Raw genomic sequence first — 15,121 nt, 5'->3', positions numbered from 1 at the left:
CATTCTGTTATTCTCAGAGCAGTAAAAATTTCAGCTCCTTTAGAGATAATGCCAATCTGATAAACTGTCTCTACCTTCTTTCAACTAAATACACAGACACTCAATATTACTGAAGGGTGCGGCATCCTAAATACTGCTATCCCCCTGGCATCTTCAATGCACATTATAGGTCACTCAATAATTAGCATCATAGTTCCTCATTGTGGTAGACACTGTTTCCTCCTGTGTCCTTTCTACTCTGCTCCATTTGGATGGACTCCAACCTACTGCCATTGGCAAGGACAGACTAGGAGTGGCCACAAGGGTGGGCAATAATCCATGCCTAAACCAATCAGAGCATAATATTGGCTTAGCCATAGTGATTGTAATGTTCAAGGGTGGACAGCTATGTTTCTAAGTTGGTCTAGTTAGATTGAAATCTGGGAATTGATTCCAATGGTCAAGGGAAGTTCATTCACTTCCTCTGGTGGGATAAAGATGTCATGGCTGTGCAGCTAAGCCATACCTAGCTCCAGGAGTGGACTCAGGAAGGAGAACAGATCCCTTTTGTTATGTCCCGAACTTCTGGATCTAAATTAACCTAAAACCCATACGACCTCTTGACTTTTCAGTTCTATAAGTCAATAAATTATCTTTACTGTTTAGCCAGTTTTAGTCAGATTTTTGCTATTTACATTTGAAAGAACCCTAAGAGACATTCTCCTAAAATCCAATGACCTTCACCTCACTACCTTTTCAAACATTCACTCCCATGGCCACTCATCCTGGTTCCTGTCTTCTTTTATTTATTTTATTTTTTAAAATATTTTTTCTTTACTGATTTTAGAGAGGAGAGGAGAGAGAGAGAGTGAGTGAGAGAGAAACATTGATGAAAGAGAACATCAATTGGTCGCCTCCTGCATGCCCCCACTGGGGATTTGGCCCACAACTTGGGCACGTGCCCTGACTGGGAATTGAACTGGTGACCTCTTGGTGCATGGGTCGACGCTCAACCATTGAGCCACACCAACCAGGCTCCTGTCTTCTTTTATATCCTTTGAAATATTAATTTCAAATGCACTATTTTATTCAACTACAACTCCATCTCTGACCATCTCACTTCTTCAACCTCATTGAAACTCCAGCCTGTGGCAACTTTCCATATCCTCTCAACTTAATAGGCCACTGCTATACTCACTCCTCTATTTGTCATGGACCACAAATACTCTTACTCAGGCTCTCACTTCCCTCACTCCCATGTTCATCCATCTTTTTTTTTTTTTTTTTTCTTTATTGATTTTAGAGAGGGAGGGAGAGGAAAAGAGAGATAGAAACATCGATGAGAGAGAACATTGATTGGCCGCCTCCTGCATGCTCCCCACTTCTGGATCTAAATTAACCTAAAACCCATACAACCTCTTGACTTTTCAGTTATATAAGTCAGTATTAATCTCAAATGCACTGGGCATTTGGCCCATAACCAGGGCATGTGCCCTGACCAGGAATCAAACTGGCAACTTCTTGGTGCATGGGTCGACGCTCAACCACTGAGCCACACCGGCTGGGCCAGTGACCTTTTTAAAAAAAAAAATTTATTGATTGATTGTTAGAGAAAGAAAGGGAGAGGGAGAGAGAGGTAGAAACATCGATAAGAGGACATCCTGCATGCCCCCCCTGGGGATCAGGCCCACAACCTGATGGGGAATCGAACCAGCAACCTCTTGGTGCATGTGTTGACACTCAACCACTGAGCCACACCAGCCAGGTGAAGCAGTGACCTCTTAATGCATAAGGTGACACTCAACCACTAAGCCACACCAGCTGGGCAATCATTCCTTTTATTTATTTTAAAATTTTTTCTTTTAATTTTCTTTATTGATTTTAGAGAGAGAGGAAGGGAGAAGGCGAGAAAGGTAGAAACATCAATGATTGGCTGCCTCCTGCATGCCCCCCACTGGGAATTTGGCTCATAACCTGGGCATGTGCCCTGACCAGGAATCAAACTGATGACCTTTTGGTGCATGGGTCGACACTCAATCACTGAGCCACACTAGCTGGGCCAATCACTCCTTTTATTAAAACTGTGGTTACATATGTTTGTTAGTTTATTCTGTGTGCTTTCCATTGGACTAAAAACATTTCAAATAGATTCCCAGGCCCTAACACAGATCTAGAGTCAGAATCTTTGGGGGCAGAATCTCAAAATTTGTCTATTACAAAGCTCCCAGGAGATTCTGAAAAATAGCTAAGTCTGAGAGCTATTGGTTTAGACCATTGCAAAATGAAACTAGCATTATGCACCATAACATTTATTTTCTATTTATATCATGCATTTAGTATGGGCCTATAAAATAGGACTTGGGCCCTGGTTGGTTTGGCTCAGCAGTTAGAGTGTCAGCCTGCGGTCCAGAGAGGCCCGGGTTCAGTTTCCGCTAAGGGCACGTACCTCGGTTGCAGTTTGTCCCTGGCCCTGGTTGGGTTGTGCGGGTGGCAACCACTTGATGTGTCCCTTTCATGTCGATGTTTCTCTCTCTCTTTCTCTTCCTCCCACTCTATCTGAACAAAAAAATGGAAAAATGTCCTTGGGTGAGGATAAAAAAAAATTGGACTTGGGTCCAGCTGGTGTGGCTCAGTGGTTGAGCGTTGACCCATGCATCAAGAAGTCACAGGTTTGCCCTGGCCGGTTTGGCTCAGCGGTTAGAGTGTCGGCCTGCGGTCCAGAGAGACCCGGGTTCGGTTCCCACTGAGGGCATGTACCTTGGTTGCAGTTTGTCCCTGGCCCTGGTTGGGTTGTGAGGGTGGCAGCCACTCGATGTGTCCCTTTCACGTCGATGTTTCTCTCTCTCTCTCTTTCCCACTCTATCTGAACAAAAATATCAAAAAAAAATAAAAAGGGTTAAAAAAAAAAAAAGAAGTCACAGGTTTGATTCCCGATCAGGACACATGCCCTGGTTGTGGGCCAAATCCCCAGTGGGGAGCCTCCAGGAGGCGGCCAATAGATGTTCTCTCTCATCAATGTTTCTATCTCTCTCTCCCTCTCACTTCCTCTCTTTCTAAAATCAATAAAGGAGAAAGAAAAATGGGACTTGGGCTCTGGCTGGTTTGGCTCAGCAGTTAGAATGTCAGCTTGCAGACCAAAGAGTCAGGCCAAGGGCATGTGCCTTGGTTTCAGTTTGTCCCCGACCCTGGTTGGGATTGTGCGAGAAGCAACCAATTAATCTGTCTCTCTCACATCGATGTCTGTCTGTCTGTCTCCACCCCCTCTCCCCAACTCTATCTGAAGATGTTTGGAAAAATATCCTCGGGTGAGGATTTTTTTTAAAAAGGGACTTGGAAAGGACTCTATAAACTACCCGTATATCATGGAACATTGTCATTAGTCTCCCTCTTTTTCCTGTTATAGGTTACCACCAGTACTACTTTTTGGCCAAAGTACCAGAAGACTGTGGACATCTTTCTTAACAAACTCCTATTTACTTAGGAAATAATGTTCCCTTTATCTAAACTATTATCCACATTAACACATTAGTTAGTGTTTAAAGGGCTAGTGAAGTTGGGTGAATCCACAATTATTCAAGCTACTGAAAATCTATAGTACTGTGTAATTCCAAAAATTGTTCTGTTGGGTTTTTAACATATGTTTCTTTCTTTCTTTCTTTCTTTTTTTTTTTTAAAGATATCCCCTTCCCAATTATTTTATTTTGAGACTAATAGTAGAATAAATATGCAATCCCTAAGAACATACAAGTCACATGCTAGGTAGAGAAGAAAAAGAAAATAGGCATTTATTATAGAAAATCCACATACAAGATGTATAAATCACCTATGCCAGTTAAAACCATGTTCAGTTCAGTTTGCATAAGACAAGGATAGTACAGAAAATGAAGGCTAGTCCTCCAACCTGGATTTGCCAAGTGTTTTAATCTCTTCTTCCTTTTTAAAAAAAAAAATATTTTTATGTGTTTTTTTTAGAGAGAGAGGAAGGGAGAAAGAAATAGAAACATCGATGTGAGAGAGAAGCATTGATTGGCTGCCTCCTGCACATCTCCCACTGGGAATCAAGCCTGCAACCTGGGCATGTGTCCTGACTGGGAATTGAACTGGGACCTCTCAGTCCATGGGATGACACTCAATCTACTGAGCCACACTGGCTGGGTTTTGTCTCTTCTTGTACTACTTCTCTATAAAAAAGACAAAAATGCTAGAAAGTCAGATGATGCCATGACTGCTTCTCCTTGGCAAAGTACCCAAAAAGGGCTATAGATTGAGGAAAGGAAGAGGAGGAAAGAAAATCAGACAAACTAGTCTGGCTGGTGTGGCTCAGTTGTTGAATGTTGACCCATCCACCAGGAGGTTGCCAGTTCAGTTCCTGGTCAGGACACATGCCTGGGTTGTGGACTGGGTCCCCAGTGTGGGGCATGCAGGAGGAGGCTGATAGATGTTCTCTCTCATTGATGTTTCTATCTCTATCTCCCTCTTCCTTCCTCTCTATTTAAAATCAATAAATAAAATAATATTTTTAAAAAGTCAGACAAACCATATCTTCTAAATCAACTTCTGTAGAAATAATGAAAGAAACAAAAAGGCATCTGTGATGTGGCCCTTCCTCAAACAATCTTATAATTAAATACTTATGAGAAATGTATTCCTTCTTGCTCTCCATCTCTTCATGACTAGCGATCCTCCATGGATGTAAAATGGAGAAAATGCCAGCTAGCTCATATGTTGGGAAGATGAAAGAAAATCTATTTAACAAATATTTATATACCACTTACTCTGTGCCAGGCCCATTCTGTTTCACAATATTAACACATCTAATCTACCCTACAGCCCTATGAGGTAGATACTATTGACCTGATTTCACAGATGGGGGAAATGAGGCACAGATAACAAAACTTGTTAGACATTGCCACTAAATACATGACAGAACCTGGATTCAAACCTAAGCAGGCTGGTCTGAGGCCATACTCTTTAGCATCCCCTATGCTGCTTCTCTGAGATAATTTAGCCCCTCACACAGTACATTTGTCTCTTGCCACTTCGCACTTTGACTTGCGCGGCTGCCGCAGGAGTCAAAGCGGGAAGTGGTGAGGGAAGAATGCACAGTAAATAAAGAATCCTACTTCACGGTAGAGTCTGGAACTGATTTTTTTTTTTTTTTTTTTTTTGGCACGTGTCCCTCGTGGAAACCGAACACAGGACTCTCTGGTTCTGTACCCACTGTACCTACTTTGTGGAGGCCTCCAGGAATGGTTGCTAACTACTCAAAATCTTTGTTATACAGCCTATTACTAGTCTTCTGAGAAGCTTTCTCCAACTAACAAACACCATTTACTGCCCATAAAGTTAACTGATGCCTCAACCTTCCTGACCTCCATCCTCTGGTTGCATGACCAGGCAGCCCCAGCCTCTAGGAGATGCTTGCCAGGAAATTTACTGATCCAGTGAGCGAACATGGGCTTGGCGGTGTTGGCTCTCTCCCAGCACAGAGGAGACCTTTGATAAATGTCTAGGTCTAGGAGAATGAGTTGTTCAAGGCTGGGCAGAGGGGTATCTCAGAGCAAAGGGTTGGAGAAGCTAGTCCTCAGTTCCAAGGAGATTCCTGAGGTCTGAACAGAGTGTCTGGCGCATATGTGGTTGAAGTATGGGGAAACTTCGACTGGGTGAGACTGGAGCAGGTGACAGGCTTAATTACAATTTTTTTTTTTTTTTTAATCCTCACCCGAGGACTTTTCCATTCTTCACTCAGATAGAGCGGGAAGGAGAGAGAGGAAGAGAGAGAAACATCGATGTGAAAGGGACACATCGAGTGGCCGCCACCCACACGACCCAATCAGGACCGGGGACAAACTGCAGCCAAGGTACATGCCCTTAGCGGGAACCGAACCCGGGTCTCTCTGGACTGCAGGCTGACGCTCTAACCGCTGAGCCAAACCGGCCAGGGCTTAATTACAAATTTTAACATTTACTTCAACTACCATCTCATTTCAGAAACATTAAAATTTGCAGGGCTGGTGTGGCTCAGTAGATTGAACGTGGTCCCATGGACTGAGAGGTCCCAGTTCCATTCTCAGTCAGGGCACAGGCCCAGGGTTTCAGGCTGGATCCCCAGTAGGGGGCGTGCAGGAGGCAGCCCATTGTTTCTCTTTCGCATCCATGTTTCTCTCTCTCTCTCCCTTCCTCTCTCTCTAAAAAATCAATCAATAAGAACATATTAAAACAAACTTCTGGGTTAGTGTTCCAAGGCAGATAGCAACTCAGTGGCCTCTGTTTAGTCTCTACCAAACCATAAGCAGAAGCTAAAGAGATCGCACCACTCTCCCCAGGGCAGTAAGTGCTTCCTACGAGCTGGCCTCCAACCAGCCTGGTGCAGCTGCAGCCGTTCCCTTGGTTCTGAGTTCTCTCACTAGGAAAATATCCCCACCCACACTAAACAGAGAACTCAGGGCTAAGCAAGGGCATATCCTGAGAGGCCCCGCACGGTTTTTGGGTCGGGAGTGGGGACTGTAAATTGTGCATTGCCTTTCAGTCCCCGGACAAGAATAGCACCTGCAAGAACCCGAGTCACAAACCGCAGCCAACGGCCGGAAGTCACCACTCCAGCGTCCTTTTCGAGCGAGAAAGCGGCGTTTCCCGTGAGCCCCTGGCGCGCGGGGACTACGACTCCCGGCATGCTCCGAGGCGACCGGAATTAACCCTCCCGGGCCCGCGGCCGTCGGGCGCCCAGCCCCCGTCTCTTACCTGGATCCATCCCACAGGGTGAGTTTTGTGACGCTAGAAAGGGATCCCCCCTGTTATTTAAGTCGTGTGTGTGTGTGTGTGTGTGTGTGTGTGTGTGTGTGTGTGTGTGTGAGAAATTATTCTGATTTTCCTAAAATGGGACAATTTGCTGTAATGAGATACAGACGTTTTTTTGTTTTGTTTTGTTTTGTTTTGTTTTTGCGAGTGGGAGACTCAGCATCTACTCTCTCAACCGCAGGGCCTAAAGGAATCACTACTGTCTTCCTTAGCATGCTACCTAAATCCTCTTCTTTCACCCCAGAACAAAAGTAGCCAGCAGCCCCTCCCCTCTTCCTAATGCCCCCCACTTGGATCCTTCTCCTATGCCCCCAGTAAGGTTTGTAAACTGGCACCCAACTCAAAGCTTTTATTATCCCTTTGGTTGGGGGCGGGGTGGTGGGGGTGATGAGCACTCTTGGAGCCCACAGGACCTCCCACATCCATTTGGATTAGAGATTTTAGAATGTAGGCCCTTTGTCTCTCAGAGCCTGCCCTTTCCCTCAGGTGCCACCAGGGATCCCTGCAGATTCAGCAGGCACCCGACCTTTGTCTGACTTGAATGACCAAAGGCCTGTGGAAAGGGTTTCTTCCTTGGGAGTATGGGTGGTGGACGTTAATGTGATCAAGGCCCCTGCCCCCAACCCCATGGCTGGCACAGGAGACAATGGGTGGGGGGGTCACACTCCTTTTTCTGTTACTATCCTTTCTCTACATTGTGCATAGTTACAGTTCTGGGCTGGGAGGGAGGAGGACGGTGACTACAAGTATTGGGGATTATTAGGCCGTAGGGTCAACTACCCTGCTCCTCACCCATGGTCAGAGGGGAGTGGAGAGGATGCTTGTTTTTTTCACCTTTCACTGCTCCCAGACCCCACTTTAACTATTTCAGTTCACAAGGCCCCCTCCCTGCCCTGAGCCTTCAAGAGTCTAAAGCTGCTAGAAGAAGGGGCTACTCTGAGCCAAGGGGTTGAGGGCCTGGAATGCCTGGATCCCCTTCTTTGCCTCACCCCCTATCTCAGTGTCACTAGCAATCATCCTGTCCACACTGGAGTCAATTCCCCCATTTTGGGCAGTCACTGTTTTTTTGCCCCCAAAGGTACCATTGTTCTGGCCAGACTTTGGGGCCAGGTAGACCTAAGGGAGACCTTGGGGCAGGAGTCCTGAACCATAGGAGGCCAGGGGAGTAAGGGCAGGCCGGCACATCTCTCCTCTTTCTCACCCTCCCCACCGCCAACTGGCTCCCTGCCTCTGCTCCCGCCCCTTGACATCCCAGACTCCCTGGCTATTTAAACAGAGATGGGTGCCCCCTTCGGCACACTGTCCTTTGGCCACCGGACATCATGCCTCCCAAGAAGGATGTTCCTGTGAAGAAACCAGCAGGGCCCTCTATCTCCAAGCCTGCTGCCAAGCCAGCAGCAGGGGCACCTCCAGCCAAGACCAAGGCTGAGCCAGCAGCAGCTGTCCCTTCAGCCCCTGAGAAAACTTGGGAGCCCCCCATCGATCTCTCTAAAGTGGTGGTGAGTCCTTGGAAAATGGAGAAATAATTTGGAGGGGGTGGTACAAGGGTGGGATACAGCCTAGGGAATTAGGTATCTACAAGGTAGGAATCAGTGAGCACTGAAATGGTATTGGTGATATTGGGGGTTCCTCTTGGTCCCTCACTTGGAAGCATCCAGGCTTATGACTCTGCTAGTATTTTTGTTGTTCTCTCCTCTAACCTGTAACACATGAGTGTATGTACACACACACACACACACTCTCTCTCTCTCACTGATTCCCCTGCTGGAGGCAGGGACTATGAGATGAGGAACATCTGGGTTCCCAGAACATTTTCAAGGTGAAGGGAGGGAGCTACTGCCTGTGCTTGGCTGACTGTTCAACTCTAAAGGCCACATCTCTGAACCCCAGGAGGGAAGGCTGAAGAGGACAGACTTGTTAGACAATCACAGCTGGGGGCAGGAGTAAATTTAGCCTTTGTTCAGCCCCCAGTTATGTGAGGGATGCAGGGCTCAGGGTAGTGGAGGGAGGGGAACAGGTGGCATGGGATTAGCCCTGTTCCCAGGAAACCCTCCCCCCTGATAATTCCTCCTTTTGGGATTCTCCCAAGGTCCAGATCTGGGAATGGGACTGAGGTGGCTGGGCTCCCAGCCTGGTCTCTTTGGGCCCCTCCCCAGAAGTGGCTGGCAGTTGGTTGGGAGGAGTGCTACAGAAGGATTCAGTGAGTCCTGTCATCCCTGCTCACCTGCTCTTTTCTTCCACAGATCCAGTTTAACAAGGACCAGCTGGAGGGTGAGGAGAAGTTGGTCCCCAGAGCCCCACTGTTCAGACCCAAGCCCCTGGTCAGATTCTCTTTCTATTCCCCTAACTACAGTCCTGACTATGAAATCTCCCACACTAGTCCTCTGTGTCCCCTGTTCTGCCCATAACATAGTTTCTGAACTTCCTTATTGTCTGGGGGTGATGGGAACCCCTAGTCAACACTGATACCTCCTTATACTTCAGAATTCAAGGAGGCCTTTGAGCTCTTTGACCGAGTAGGGGATGGCAAGATCCTGTACAGCCAGTGTGGAGATGTGATGAGGGCCCTGGGCCAGAACCCCACCAACGCCGAGGTGCTCAAGGTTCTGGGGAACCCCAAGAGTGATGGTGAGGGGACCCCTGAAACAATGGGGGTTTTCAGTTTGGTGGTAGAACTGATGAATGTTGGTAAGGTGAAATAGGACTCTGGGGTGGGTCTCATGACTTCAAAATCTGTCAAACCCAGGGCAGAAAAACAACCTGAATGTTGAACAGGATGATAGCCTTCATGGTTGGGATTGGAGCTGGGGCCTAGGTGACACCACAGTGACCTCTTTCTCACCTCTCAAACCTTCAGAGCTGAAGTCCCGGCGTGTGGACTTTGAAACTTTCCTACCCATGCTCCAGGCAGTGTCCAAGAACCGAGACCAAGGCACATATGAGGACTACCTGGAGGGGCTTCGTGTGTTTGACAAAGAAGGGAATGGCAAAGTCATGGGAGCAGAGCTCAGACATGTCCTCACCACCCTGGGTGAGGCATAGACCAGAAATTCTGTGGGGTGGAGAGACAGTCGCTTCTCGGCCTTTTGGCTAAGATCAAGTGTAGTATCTGTGGGGTGGAGAGAAGAGGGGTGGACCAAAAAGAAAGTTGCCAAGTAGGTAGAGCCAGGGAGAGATTACTGTCCTGTCGGTCAGGGACAGGAGACTGAGAAGGTCAGAGCAAGGGGGCAGAATATGAAGGGCTTCCTCCTGCAGAGGCTAAAGCGAGAGGGGACACAAATGCCTACCAAAGGGCAAAGGAAAGGGGAAGAGGTGGGAGACCTGAGTTTTTGTTTTGGAAAGCCATGCTGGTGCTCTTTGATCTGGTACTTTCTCTTAACTCGCTGGAATTTAGTTTCATAGTCAAGCTTTCACCTGGTCCTAATGCAGGTGAAATGGAAAGCAAGATGCAGACACACATTCAAGGCGTTACCATTACAAGGAGGGGGTTCTTTTTTTTAATCCTCACCGGAGGGTATATATTTTTTTGCATTTATCTTCAGATAGAGCAGGAGGGAGAGAGAAACATAGATGTGAGAGACACATAGAGTGGTTGCCACCCACACGACCCCAACCAGGGTGGGGACAAACTGCAACCGATGTAGGTGCCCCTAGTGGGAACCGAACCCGGGACTCTCTGGTCCCCAGGCCACGCTCTCACCGCTGAGCCAAACGGATCAGGGCAGGAGAGGATACTTTTGGAGTTCTGTTGCAATGAGCAAACCTCCAGGGTGGGAAAAGAGGAGGTACCACACAGAATAGCGTGACCTGGTTGGGAAGGCAAAGACTAAAACGTTGTGTCTGGGGCTCAGGAGAGAAGATGACTGAAGAGGAAGTAGAGACAGTTCTGGCAGGACATGAAGACAGCAATGGCTGCATCAACTATGAAGGTGAGGAGGCAGAGGAGCAGACGTGTCAGGGGAGGGAGGGGCGGCAGGAGGCTTCCGGTAAGCGGGCGTGGGCACCCTGGGGCCTGGATTAACTAAAGTCAGATGCACTGCCGAAGGGCCTGCTTCTGACACCCCGCCTCTTGCCTCCTGTCTCTGCAGCCTTCCTGAAGCACATTCTAAGCGTGTGAGCTCGACAGGTAGGGCCCTCACCCTCGCCTTGAGAGACTAGTCTCCTTCCCGTACCTCCATCAGGGTAGAAAGGCAGGGAAGTGCGTTTTCCTGTTCTGCTGCCTGTGAGCGCCGGGGTTTGGCAAGTTTTCATCTCTTTCCATAGATGCCGTGGGGTCGGACACTGGGCCTCTACAGGCGGAAGCACGCTCCTACCGCTAGGAGGCCACCTATTGTTTCAAAATAAAGAGACGGTTCCTCCCTTGGCCTACTGTTGCTTTTTTCTGAGGGGTGTGGGTGGGAAGGAGGGTAGCGAGGGCTCTCCTCTCCCAATTCATTATCCTCTGATCTTCCCGCTGCTCCAAGGCGGACTCCTTGCGCCCCTCCCCACTCCGCCCCCTTGTGCGGTTTCTGGGTCCCAGGTAAGGCTCTGGGCAATGAACAGCAGCGGGCCCGCCCATCTCATTGCTAGTGTGGCAATAGCAATAGCGTCTGCACAAGCCACGCCAGGAACCCTATTGGCTGGATCAGCTGAAGGTGACGTCACTGGGACGTACTAAGACAAGGGTTGGGCCGGGAACCGGAGCCATTACTGCAGGAAAAGGTCCCGCAGAGCTCAGCAGTCAAGATGGTGGGGCCCGGGGCCTGGGAGGATGAGCGGGATTTGGGGCGAGTGACGGGAAGCTGGGGATAAGGGGCGCGAAGAAGGCAGAGGTAGGGGGCAAAGGGAATCTGAGGGCCTGGAAGATTAGAGATGGGGTTGGAAAGTCTGGGGTCCTGTCCTGCTGGGAAGCGAGCGAGCCCTCTGCATGGAACAGGAGTTTGTGGTTAGTTTGTGGGACTGGGATAGAAGCTTGGGGGATTGGAGGTAAGATGTTGACGGCTCCCCTCTTCTCTGAGCAGTGTGACTTCACCGAGGACCAGACCGCAGGTAGGTGACTTGACCCCTACTGAGGTCACACTTAGAGGAGACACCCCCCGCTAGAACCTATCCCCTAACTCCAACCTGTCATTCTCTTCACCCCCAGGGGGGTACCTCCTGGATTCCCTCTCCCTTCTTCTGGCGCCTCCATTTTCTTTTCTCTTTCTTTCTCCCTCCCCTTCCACTCTAGATCTGAGCCCCAAGCACTGGGTGAGTTTTAGGTGGTGTGGGTGTGTGAAACAACTTGGTCAACTATTGCCTGCTGTGTGGGGCTTGGGGAGGGTGTCTGAAGCTGCCTGTGCGCCTCTGCCCCTTAATCAGCTTTGTCTGCCTCTTCTCTCCTGTGACAATTCTCCCCTTCCCCCAGCTTGGAATTGTGAAGACTAATGAGCAGTGACCTGGTATTTTGTAAAAATGGGAACTAGGGAGTTTGCTGAGGATACTTTTGCTGAACGGGAGGGTGGGAAGTGGCAGGCTGGGATGACCCCAGTCCCAGGCTGCTGCTCCCACTTCCTTATAAGGACAAGACTCAAACTGGGCGGCGGCAAATTCCTGCCCTGAGTAGCATAGTGAGGAGGCTGGGCAGGCTTGCTGCAGGCAGAGGGCGTGTGTAAATGGCAGTTACTACTCTGCCTGGAGGGAAGTCTGTGTCTTTATGTGGGACATCCGAGTTGGGAGGTATGGACACTGGGTCCCTCTTAGTGGACTTGGGTGTACAGTGAAATAAATATCTGGTTTCCTCAGCATGATTAAAGTTGAATGGGCAACGGACACCATAAGGGTTTGGGTTAACCTCCATGTGCCCAGTGCTGATGTTTATCTGAATCCTCAGAGTTCAAGGAGGCCTTCCAGCTGTTTGACCGAACAGGGGATGGCAAGATCCTGTACAGCCAGTGTGGAGACGTGATGAGGGCCCTGGGCCAGAACCCCACCAACGCCGAGGTGCTCAAAGTCCTGGGGAACCCCAAGAGTGATGGTGAGGGTCCTTAAGAACAAATCCTGTGTGGTAGTGGGCCCACAGTTCTTCAGCTAAGAGCTTCCTTTATCTTCTTCAGCTAAGAGCTTCCTTTATCTTCATAGACCGCAACTCAAGCAGATCTTGTCTGAACTAGCAAATCCCATGGAGTTCTGCTTTGAGCGGGAAGTTTATTTGGTTGTGATCCTTGTAGTCCCCTCAGTTCTGAGAACTTATGTGACTTTTCTTCTGCCTCCTTTATGGCAGAGATGAATGTGAAGGTGTTGGACTTTGAGCACTTCCTGCCCATGCTGCAGACTGTGGCTAAGAACAAGGACCAGGGCACCTATGAGGACTATGTGGAAGGCCTTAGGGTGTTTGACAAGGAAGGGAACGGCACTGTCATGGGTGCTGAGATCCGGCATGTTCTCGTCACACTGGGTAAGGCTCCACCCTTGCTTCTTGAGCTGAGGTGCCACCTGATAGTACTTCACCTGTCACAGTTCCCAAAATGCCTTTTCTTTGCCTCTGCAGGTGAGAAGATGACAGAGGAAGAAGTGGAGATGCTGGTGGCAGGGCACGAGGACAGCAATGGTTGTATCAACTATGAAGGTGAGGGACAAATTAGGGCTCTTGTGGAGGAAGCAGCCATATGGGGCTAGTCAAGTACAAACTTCCCCTGTCCCTGGACATGGGCTCCAAAAAGTGTCAGGAGGCAAGGGGCAGGGCCCAGCCCAGCCCAGAAGTGGGAGGTCAGGGGTGTATGACAGAAGAGGAAGGGGCAATGTGGTGTGAAGGGTGGGGAAGGAATGGGAAGTAAAATAAATGGAATGTCTGTGTCCCCACTGCCTGACCCCTTCACCCCATGTGTGTGTCTTGTCTTCACCATTAATGTCTCTTCCTTCCTGCAGCATTTGTGAGGCATATCCTGTCGGGGTGACGGGCCCGTGGGGCGGGTACGGCTCCTCCCAGCCTCCCCTTCTCTAGTTGACCTCCCCAGTGTTTTTCTTCCTTTGCTCTCTGGCCCCTGCCCTACCCTACTACCATCTGACTTCTGGCATGTTTCTGCATGGAGCTGACTGGGGAGGGGAGGGGCTCCTCAAAGAGGAAGACAGCCTGGGGGTGTGGTACCTCCTTCTCTCCTAGAATGGGCTCTGAAATTTTACTTACAGGGCCCCAGGTGCTGGTATCTGGGACCTTGCACCAGCCTGTCCCCATCCTGCTTTAGGGTGATCCTTTGGCCCTGGAGCGCCAGCGGTTGGCATAGGGGAGTGGGTGCCTGCCCCATTGTTCTGCTGTAGCTGAACAGTCTCTTCCCCTTCCTTCTGCTGGGCAGCTTGGAGGTACCCTAACCCAAAACTCTGTCTTCTCCTGCCAATGGCTGACAATAGCTATAGGTGTAGTTAAGAACTTTTCTGCCTCTGCTGTGTTCTTGCTGCTCAGGGTGGGGTGGGGAACTAACAGCTGGTGGGAGGGGAACTGGGGGCCAAGAGAACTGGTCAGACTCAAGGTGACTCCACTGCAAACTGACCCCAAGGTTGGTTGCTGCAGGCACATCTCTTCTTATGCCACCTTTGTGGTCTTATGGTCTCTCGGCCCCCAGTGGACCCCTCCCCTTGGCCCTGCTCCCTGGTTTACACTCTCTCTCCTTTCCACAGAGCTTGTCCGCATGGTGCTGAATGGCTGAAGATATCCCAGTGTGCCCAGAGCCTTGTGCCTTCCCCTGTGTGAGACTGTCTATTAGCCCCAAAGGCTTCCTAGGTTCTCTTGTCACAGTTTTTCCCAGTTTGTATCTCTTAGATGATGTTTGCCGTCAGCATTCACCAAATAAACTTGCCCTCTGTGCCCTAAATGCAGTTCTGCTTTCCTTCCTGCGCAGGGGGCGGGGGGAGGTCCAGGGTCATTGGACCAGGGCTGGAGGAAGCTGGGGAAGGGCCTGTAGGAATCATCTTTGCTTCATTGACCCCATTCATTGATGCTATAAAGGCCATCCCTTGAGGGATGAGGAAAGCCATAAATCTCTCTAGGGTCAGAGCTGGCCATCCTTGTTCCAGCCCACATCAAGCTGAGTCCTCACCTAGCCCTCCCTAAGCCTCCCAAGCACTGCAGACTTTTTGTGGCGGAGGCCTGGACTATTGGAGCTAAAGCCAGGCCATATTAGCACTGCCAGATCCCAGCAGGGCTAGGGGCCAATAATAACAAGTAGGTAAGATGCCTGCCTTCTCCCCCCCTAATAAGGGAAGAAATGAAACCACTACTTCTGAAAGGATAAGTATACAAAATCTCCAGGTTGTAAGGATGTCCTCCAAGCCTCAAACAGCTATTTTTAGGGCAGGTGAGAGCCTCTGCCCAGCTCCTACATTGCCTGTA

At 49.3% G+C, this 15,121-nt stretch overlaps 2 protein-coding genes and 1 pseudogene across 4 annotated transcripts; all 3 read left to right on the top strand.

Annotated features, from left to right (window-relative positions):
• The first annotated feature begins 6,673 nt into the window (after positions 1–6,673).
• Positions 6,674–11,141, top strand: MYL6B (myosin light chain 6B). Of its 2 annotated transcripts, none has more exons than XM_036251734.1 (8): positions 6,674–6,738; positions 8,054–8,276; positions 9,021–9,048; positions 9,262–9,405; positions 9,635–9,808; positions 10,629–10,706; positions 10,866–10,903; positions 11,041–11,141. In XM_036251734.1, exons 2-7 carry the CDS (start codon positions 8,100–8,102, stop codon positions 10,892–10,894), a joined length of 630 nt encoding a protein of 209 aa, XP_036107627.1. In that variant the 5' UTR covers positions 6,674–6,738; positions 8,054–8,099; the 3' UTR covers positions 10,895–10,903; positions 11,041–11,141. The 2 variants fall into 2 exon arrangements, with proteins under 2 accessions (XP_036107627.1, XP_036107629.1); XM_036251736.1 differs by having other exon boundaries at positions 6,693–6,738; positions 8,033–8,276.
• Positions 9,848–9,919, top strand: LOC118624926 (annotated as a pseudogene).
• A 256-nt stretch (positions 11,142–11,397) lies between the features above and the next one.
• On the top strand, positions 11,398–14,603 carry MYL6 (myosin light chain 6). 2 transcript variants are annotated; one of them, XM_036251738.1, is made up of 7 exons: positions 11,398–11,505; positions 11,778–11,805; positions 12,629–12,772; positions 13,019–13,192; positions 13,286–13,363; positions 13,663–13,707; positions 14,410–14,603. In XM_036251738.1, the coding sequence occupies exons 1-6, from the start codon at positions 11,503–11,505 to the stop codon at positions 13,689–13,691; spliced, it is 456 nt and encodes a 151-aa protein (XP_036107631.1). In that variant the 5' UTR covers positions 11,398–11,502; the 3' UTR covers positions 13,692–13,707; positions 14,410–14,603. The 2 variants fall into 2 exon arrangements, with proteins under 2 accessions (XP_036107631.1, XP_036107630.1); XM_036251737.1 differs by lacking the exon at positions 13,663–13,707.
• The last annotated feature ends 518 nt before the right edge of the window (positions 14,604–15,121 follow it).

The sequence above is a fragment of the Molossus molossus genome, unplaced genomic scaffold (assembly GCF_014108415.1).
Source record: "Molossus molossus isolate mMolMol1 unplaced genomic scaffold, mMolMol1.p scaffold_m16_p_10, whole genome shotgun sequence".
NCBI lineage: Eukaryota > Metazoa > Chordata > Mammalia > Chiroptera > Molossidae > Molossus > Molossus molossus.
Note: the sequence above shows the minus strand (reverse complement) of the source record. Positions and strands in the feature narration are given on the sequence as shown.

Excerpts from the sequence above, each read along its gene's own strand:
- MYL6B (XM_036251734.1), top strand. The coding sequence starts at position 8,100 with ATGCCTCCCAAGAAGGATGTTCCTGTGAAGAAACCAGCAGGGCCCTCT. Across the intron at positions 8,277-9,020 it reads TCGATCTCTCTAAAGTGGTG|ATCCAGTTTAACAAGGACCA; the intron begins GTGAGTCCTTGG and ends TTTCTTCCACAG. Across the intron at positions 9,406-9,634 it reads GGGGAACCCCAAGAGTGATG|AGCTGAAGTCCCGGCGTGTG; the intron begins GTGAGGGGACCC and ends TCAAACCTTCAG.
- MYL6 (XM_036251737.1), top strand. Across the intron at positions 11,806-12,628 it reads CACCGAGGACCAGACCGCAG|AGTTCAAGGAGGCCTTCCAG; the intron begins GTAGGTGACTTG and ends CTGAATCCTCAG. Across the intron at positions 13,193-13,285 it reads GCATGTTCTCGTCACACTGG|GTGAGAAGATGACAGAGGAA; the intron begins GTAAGGCTCCAC and ends TTGCCTCTGCAG.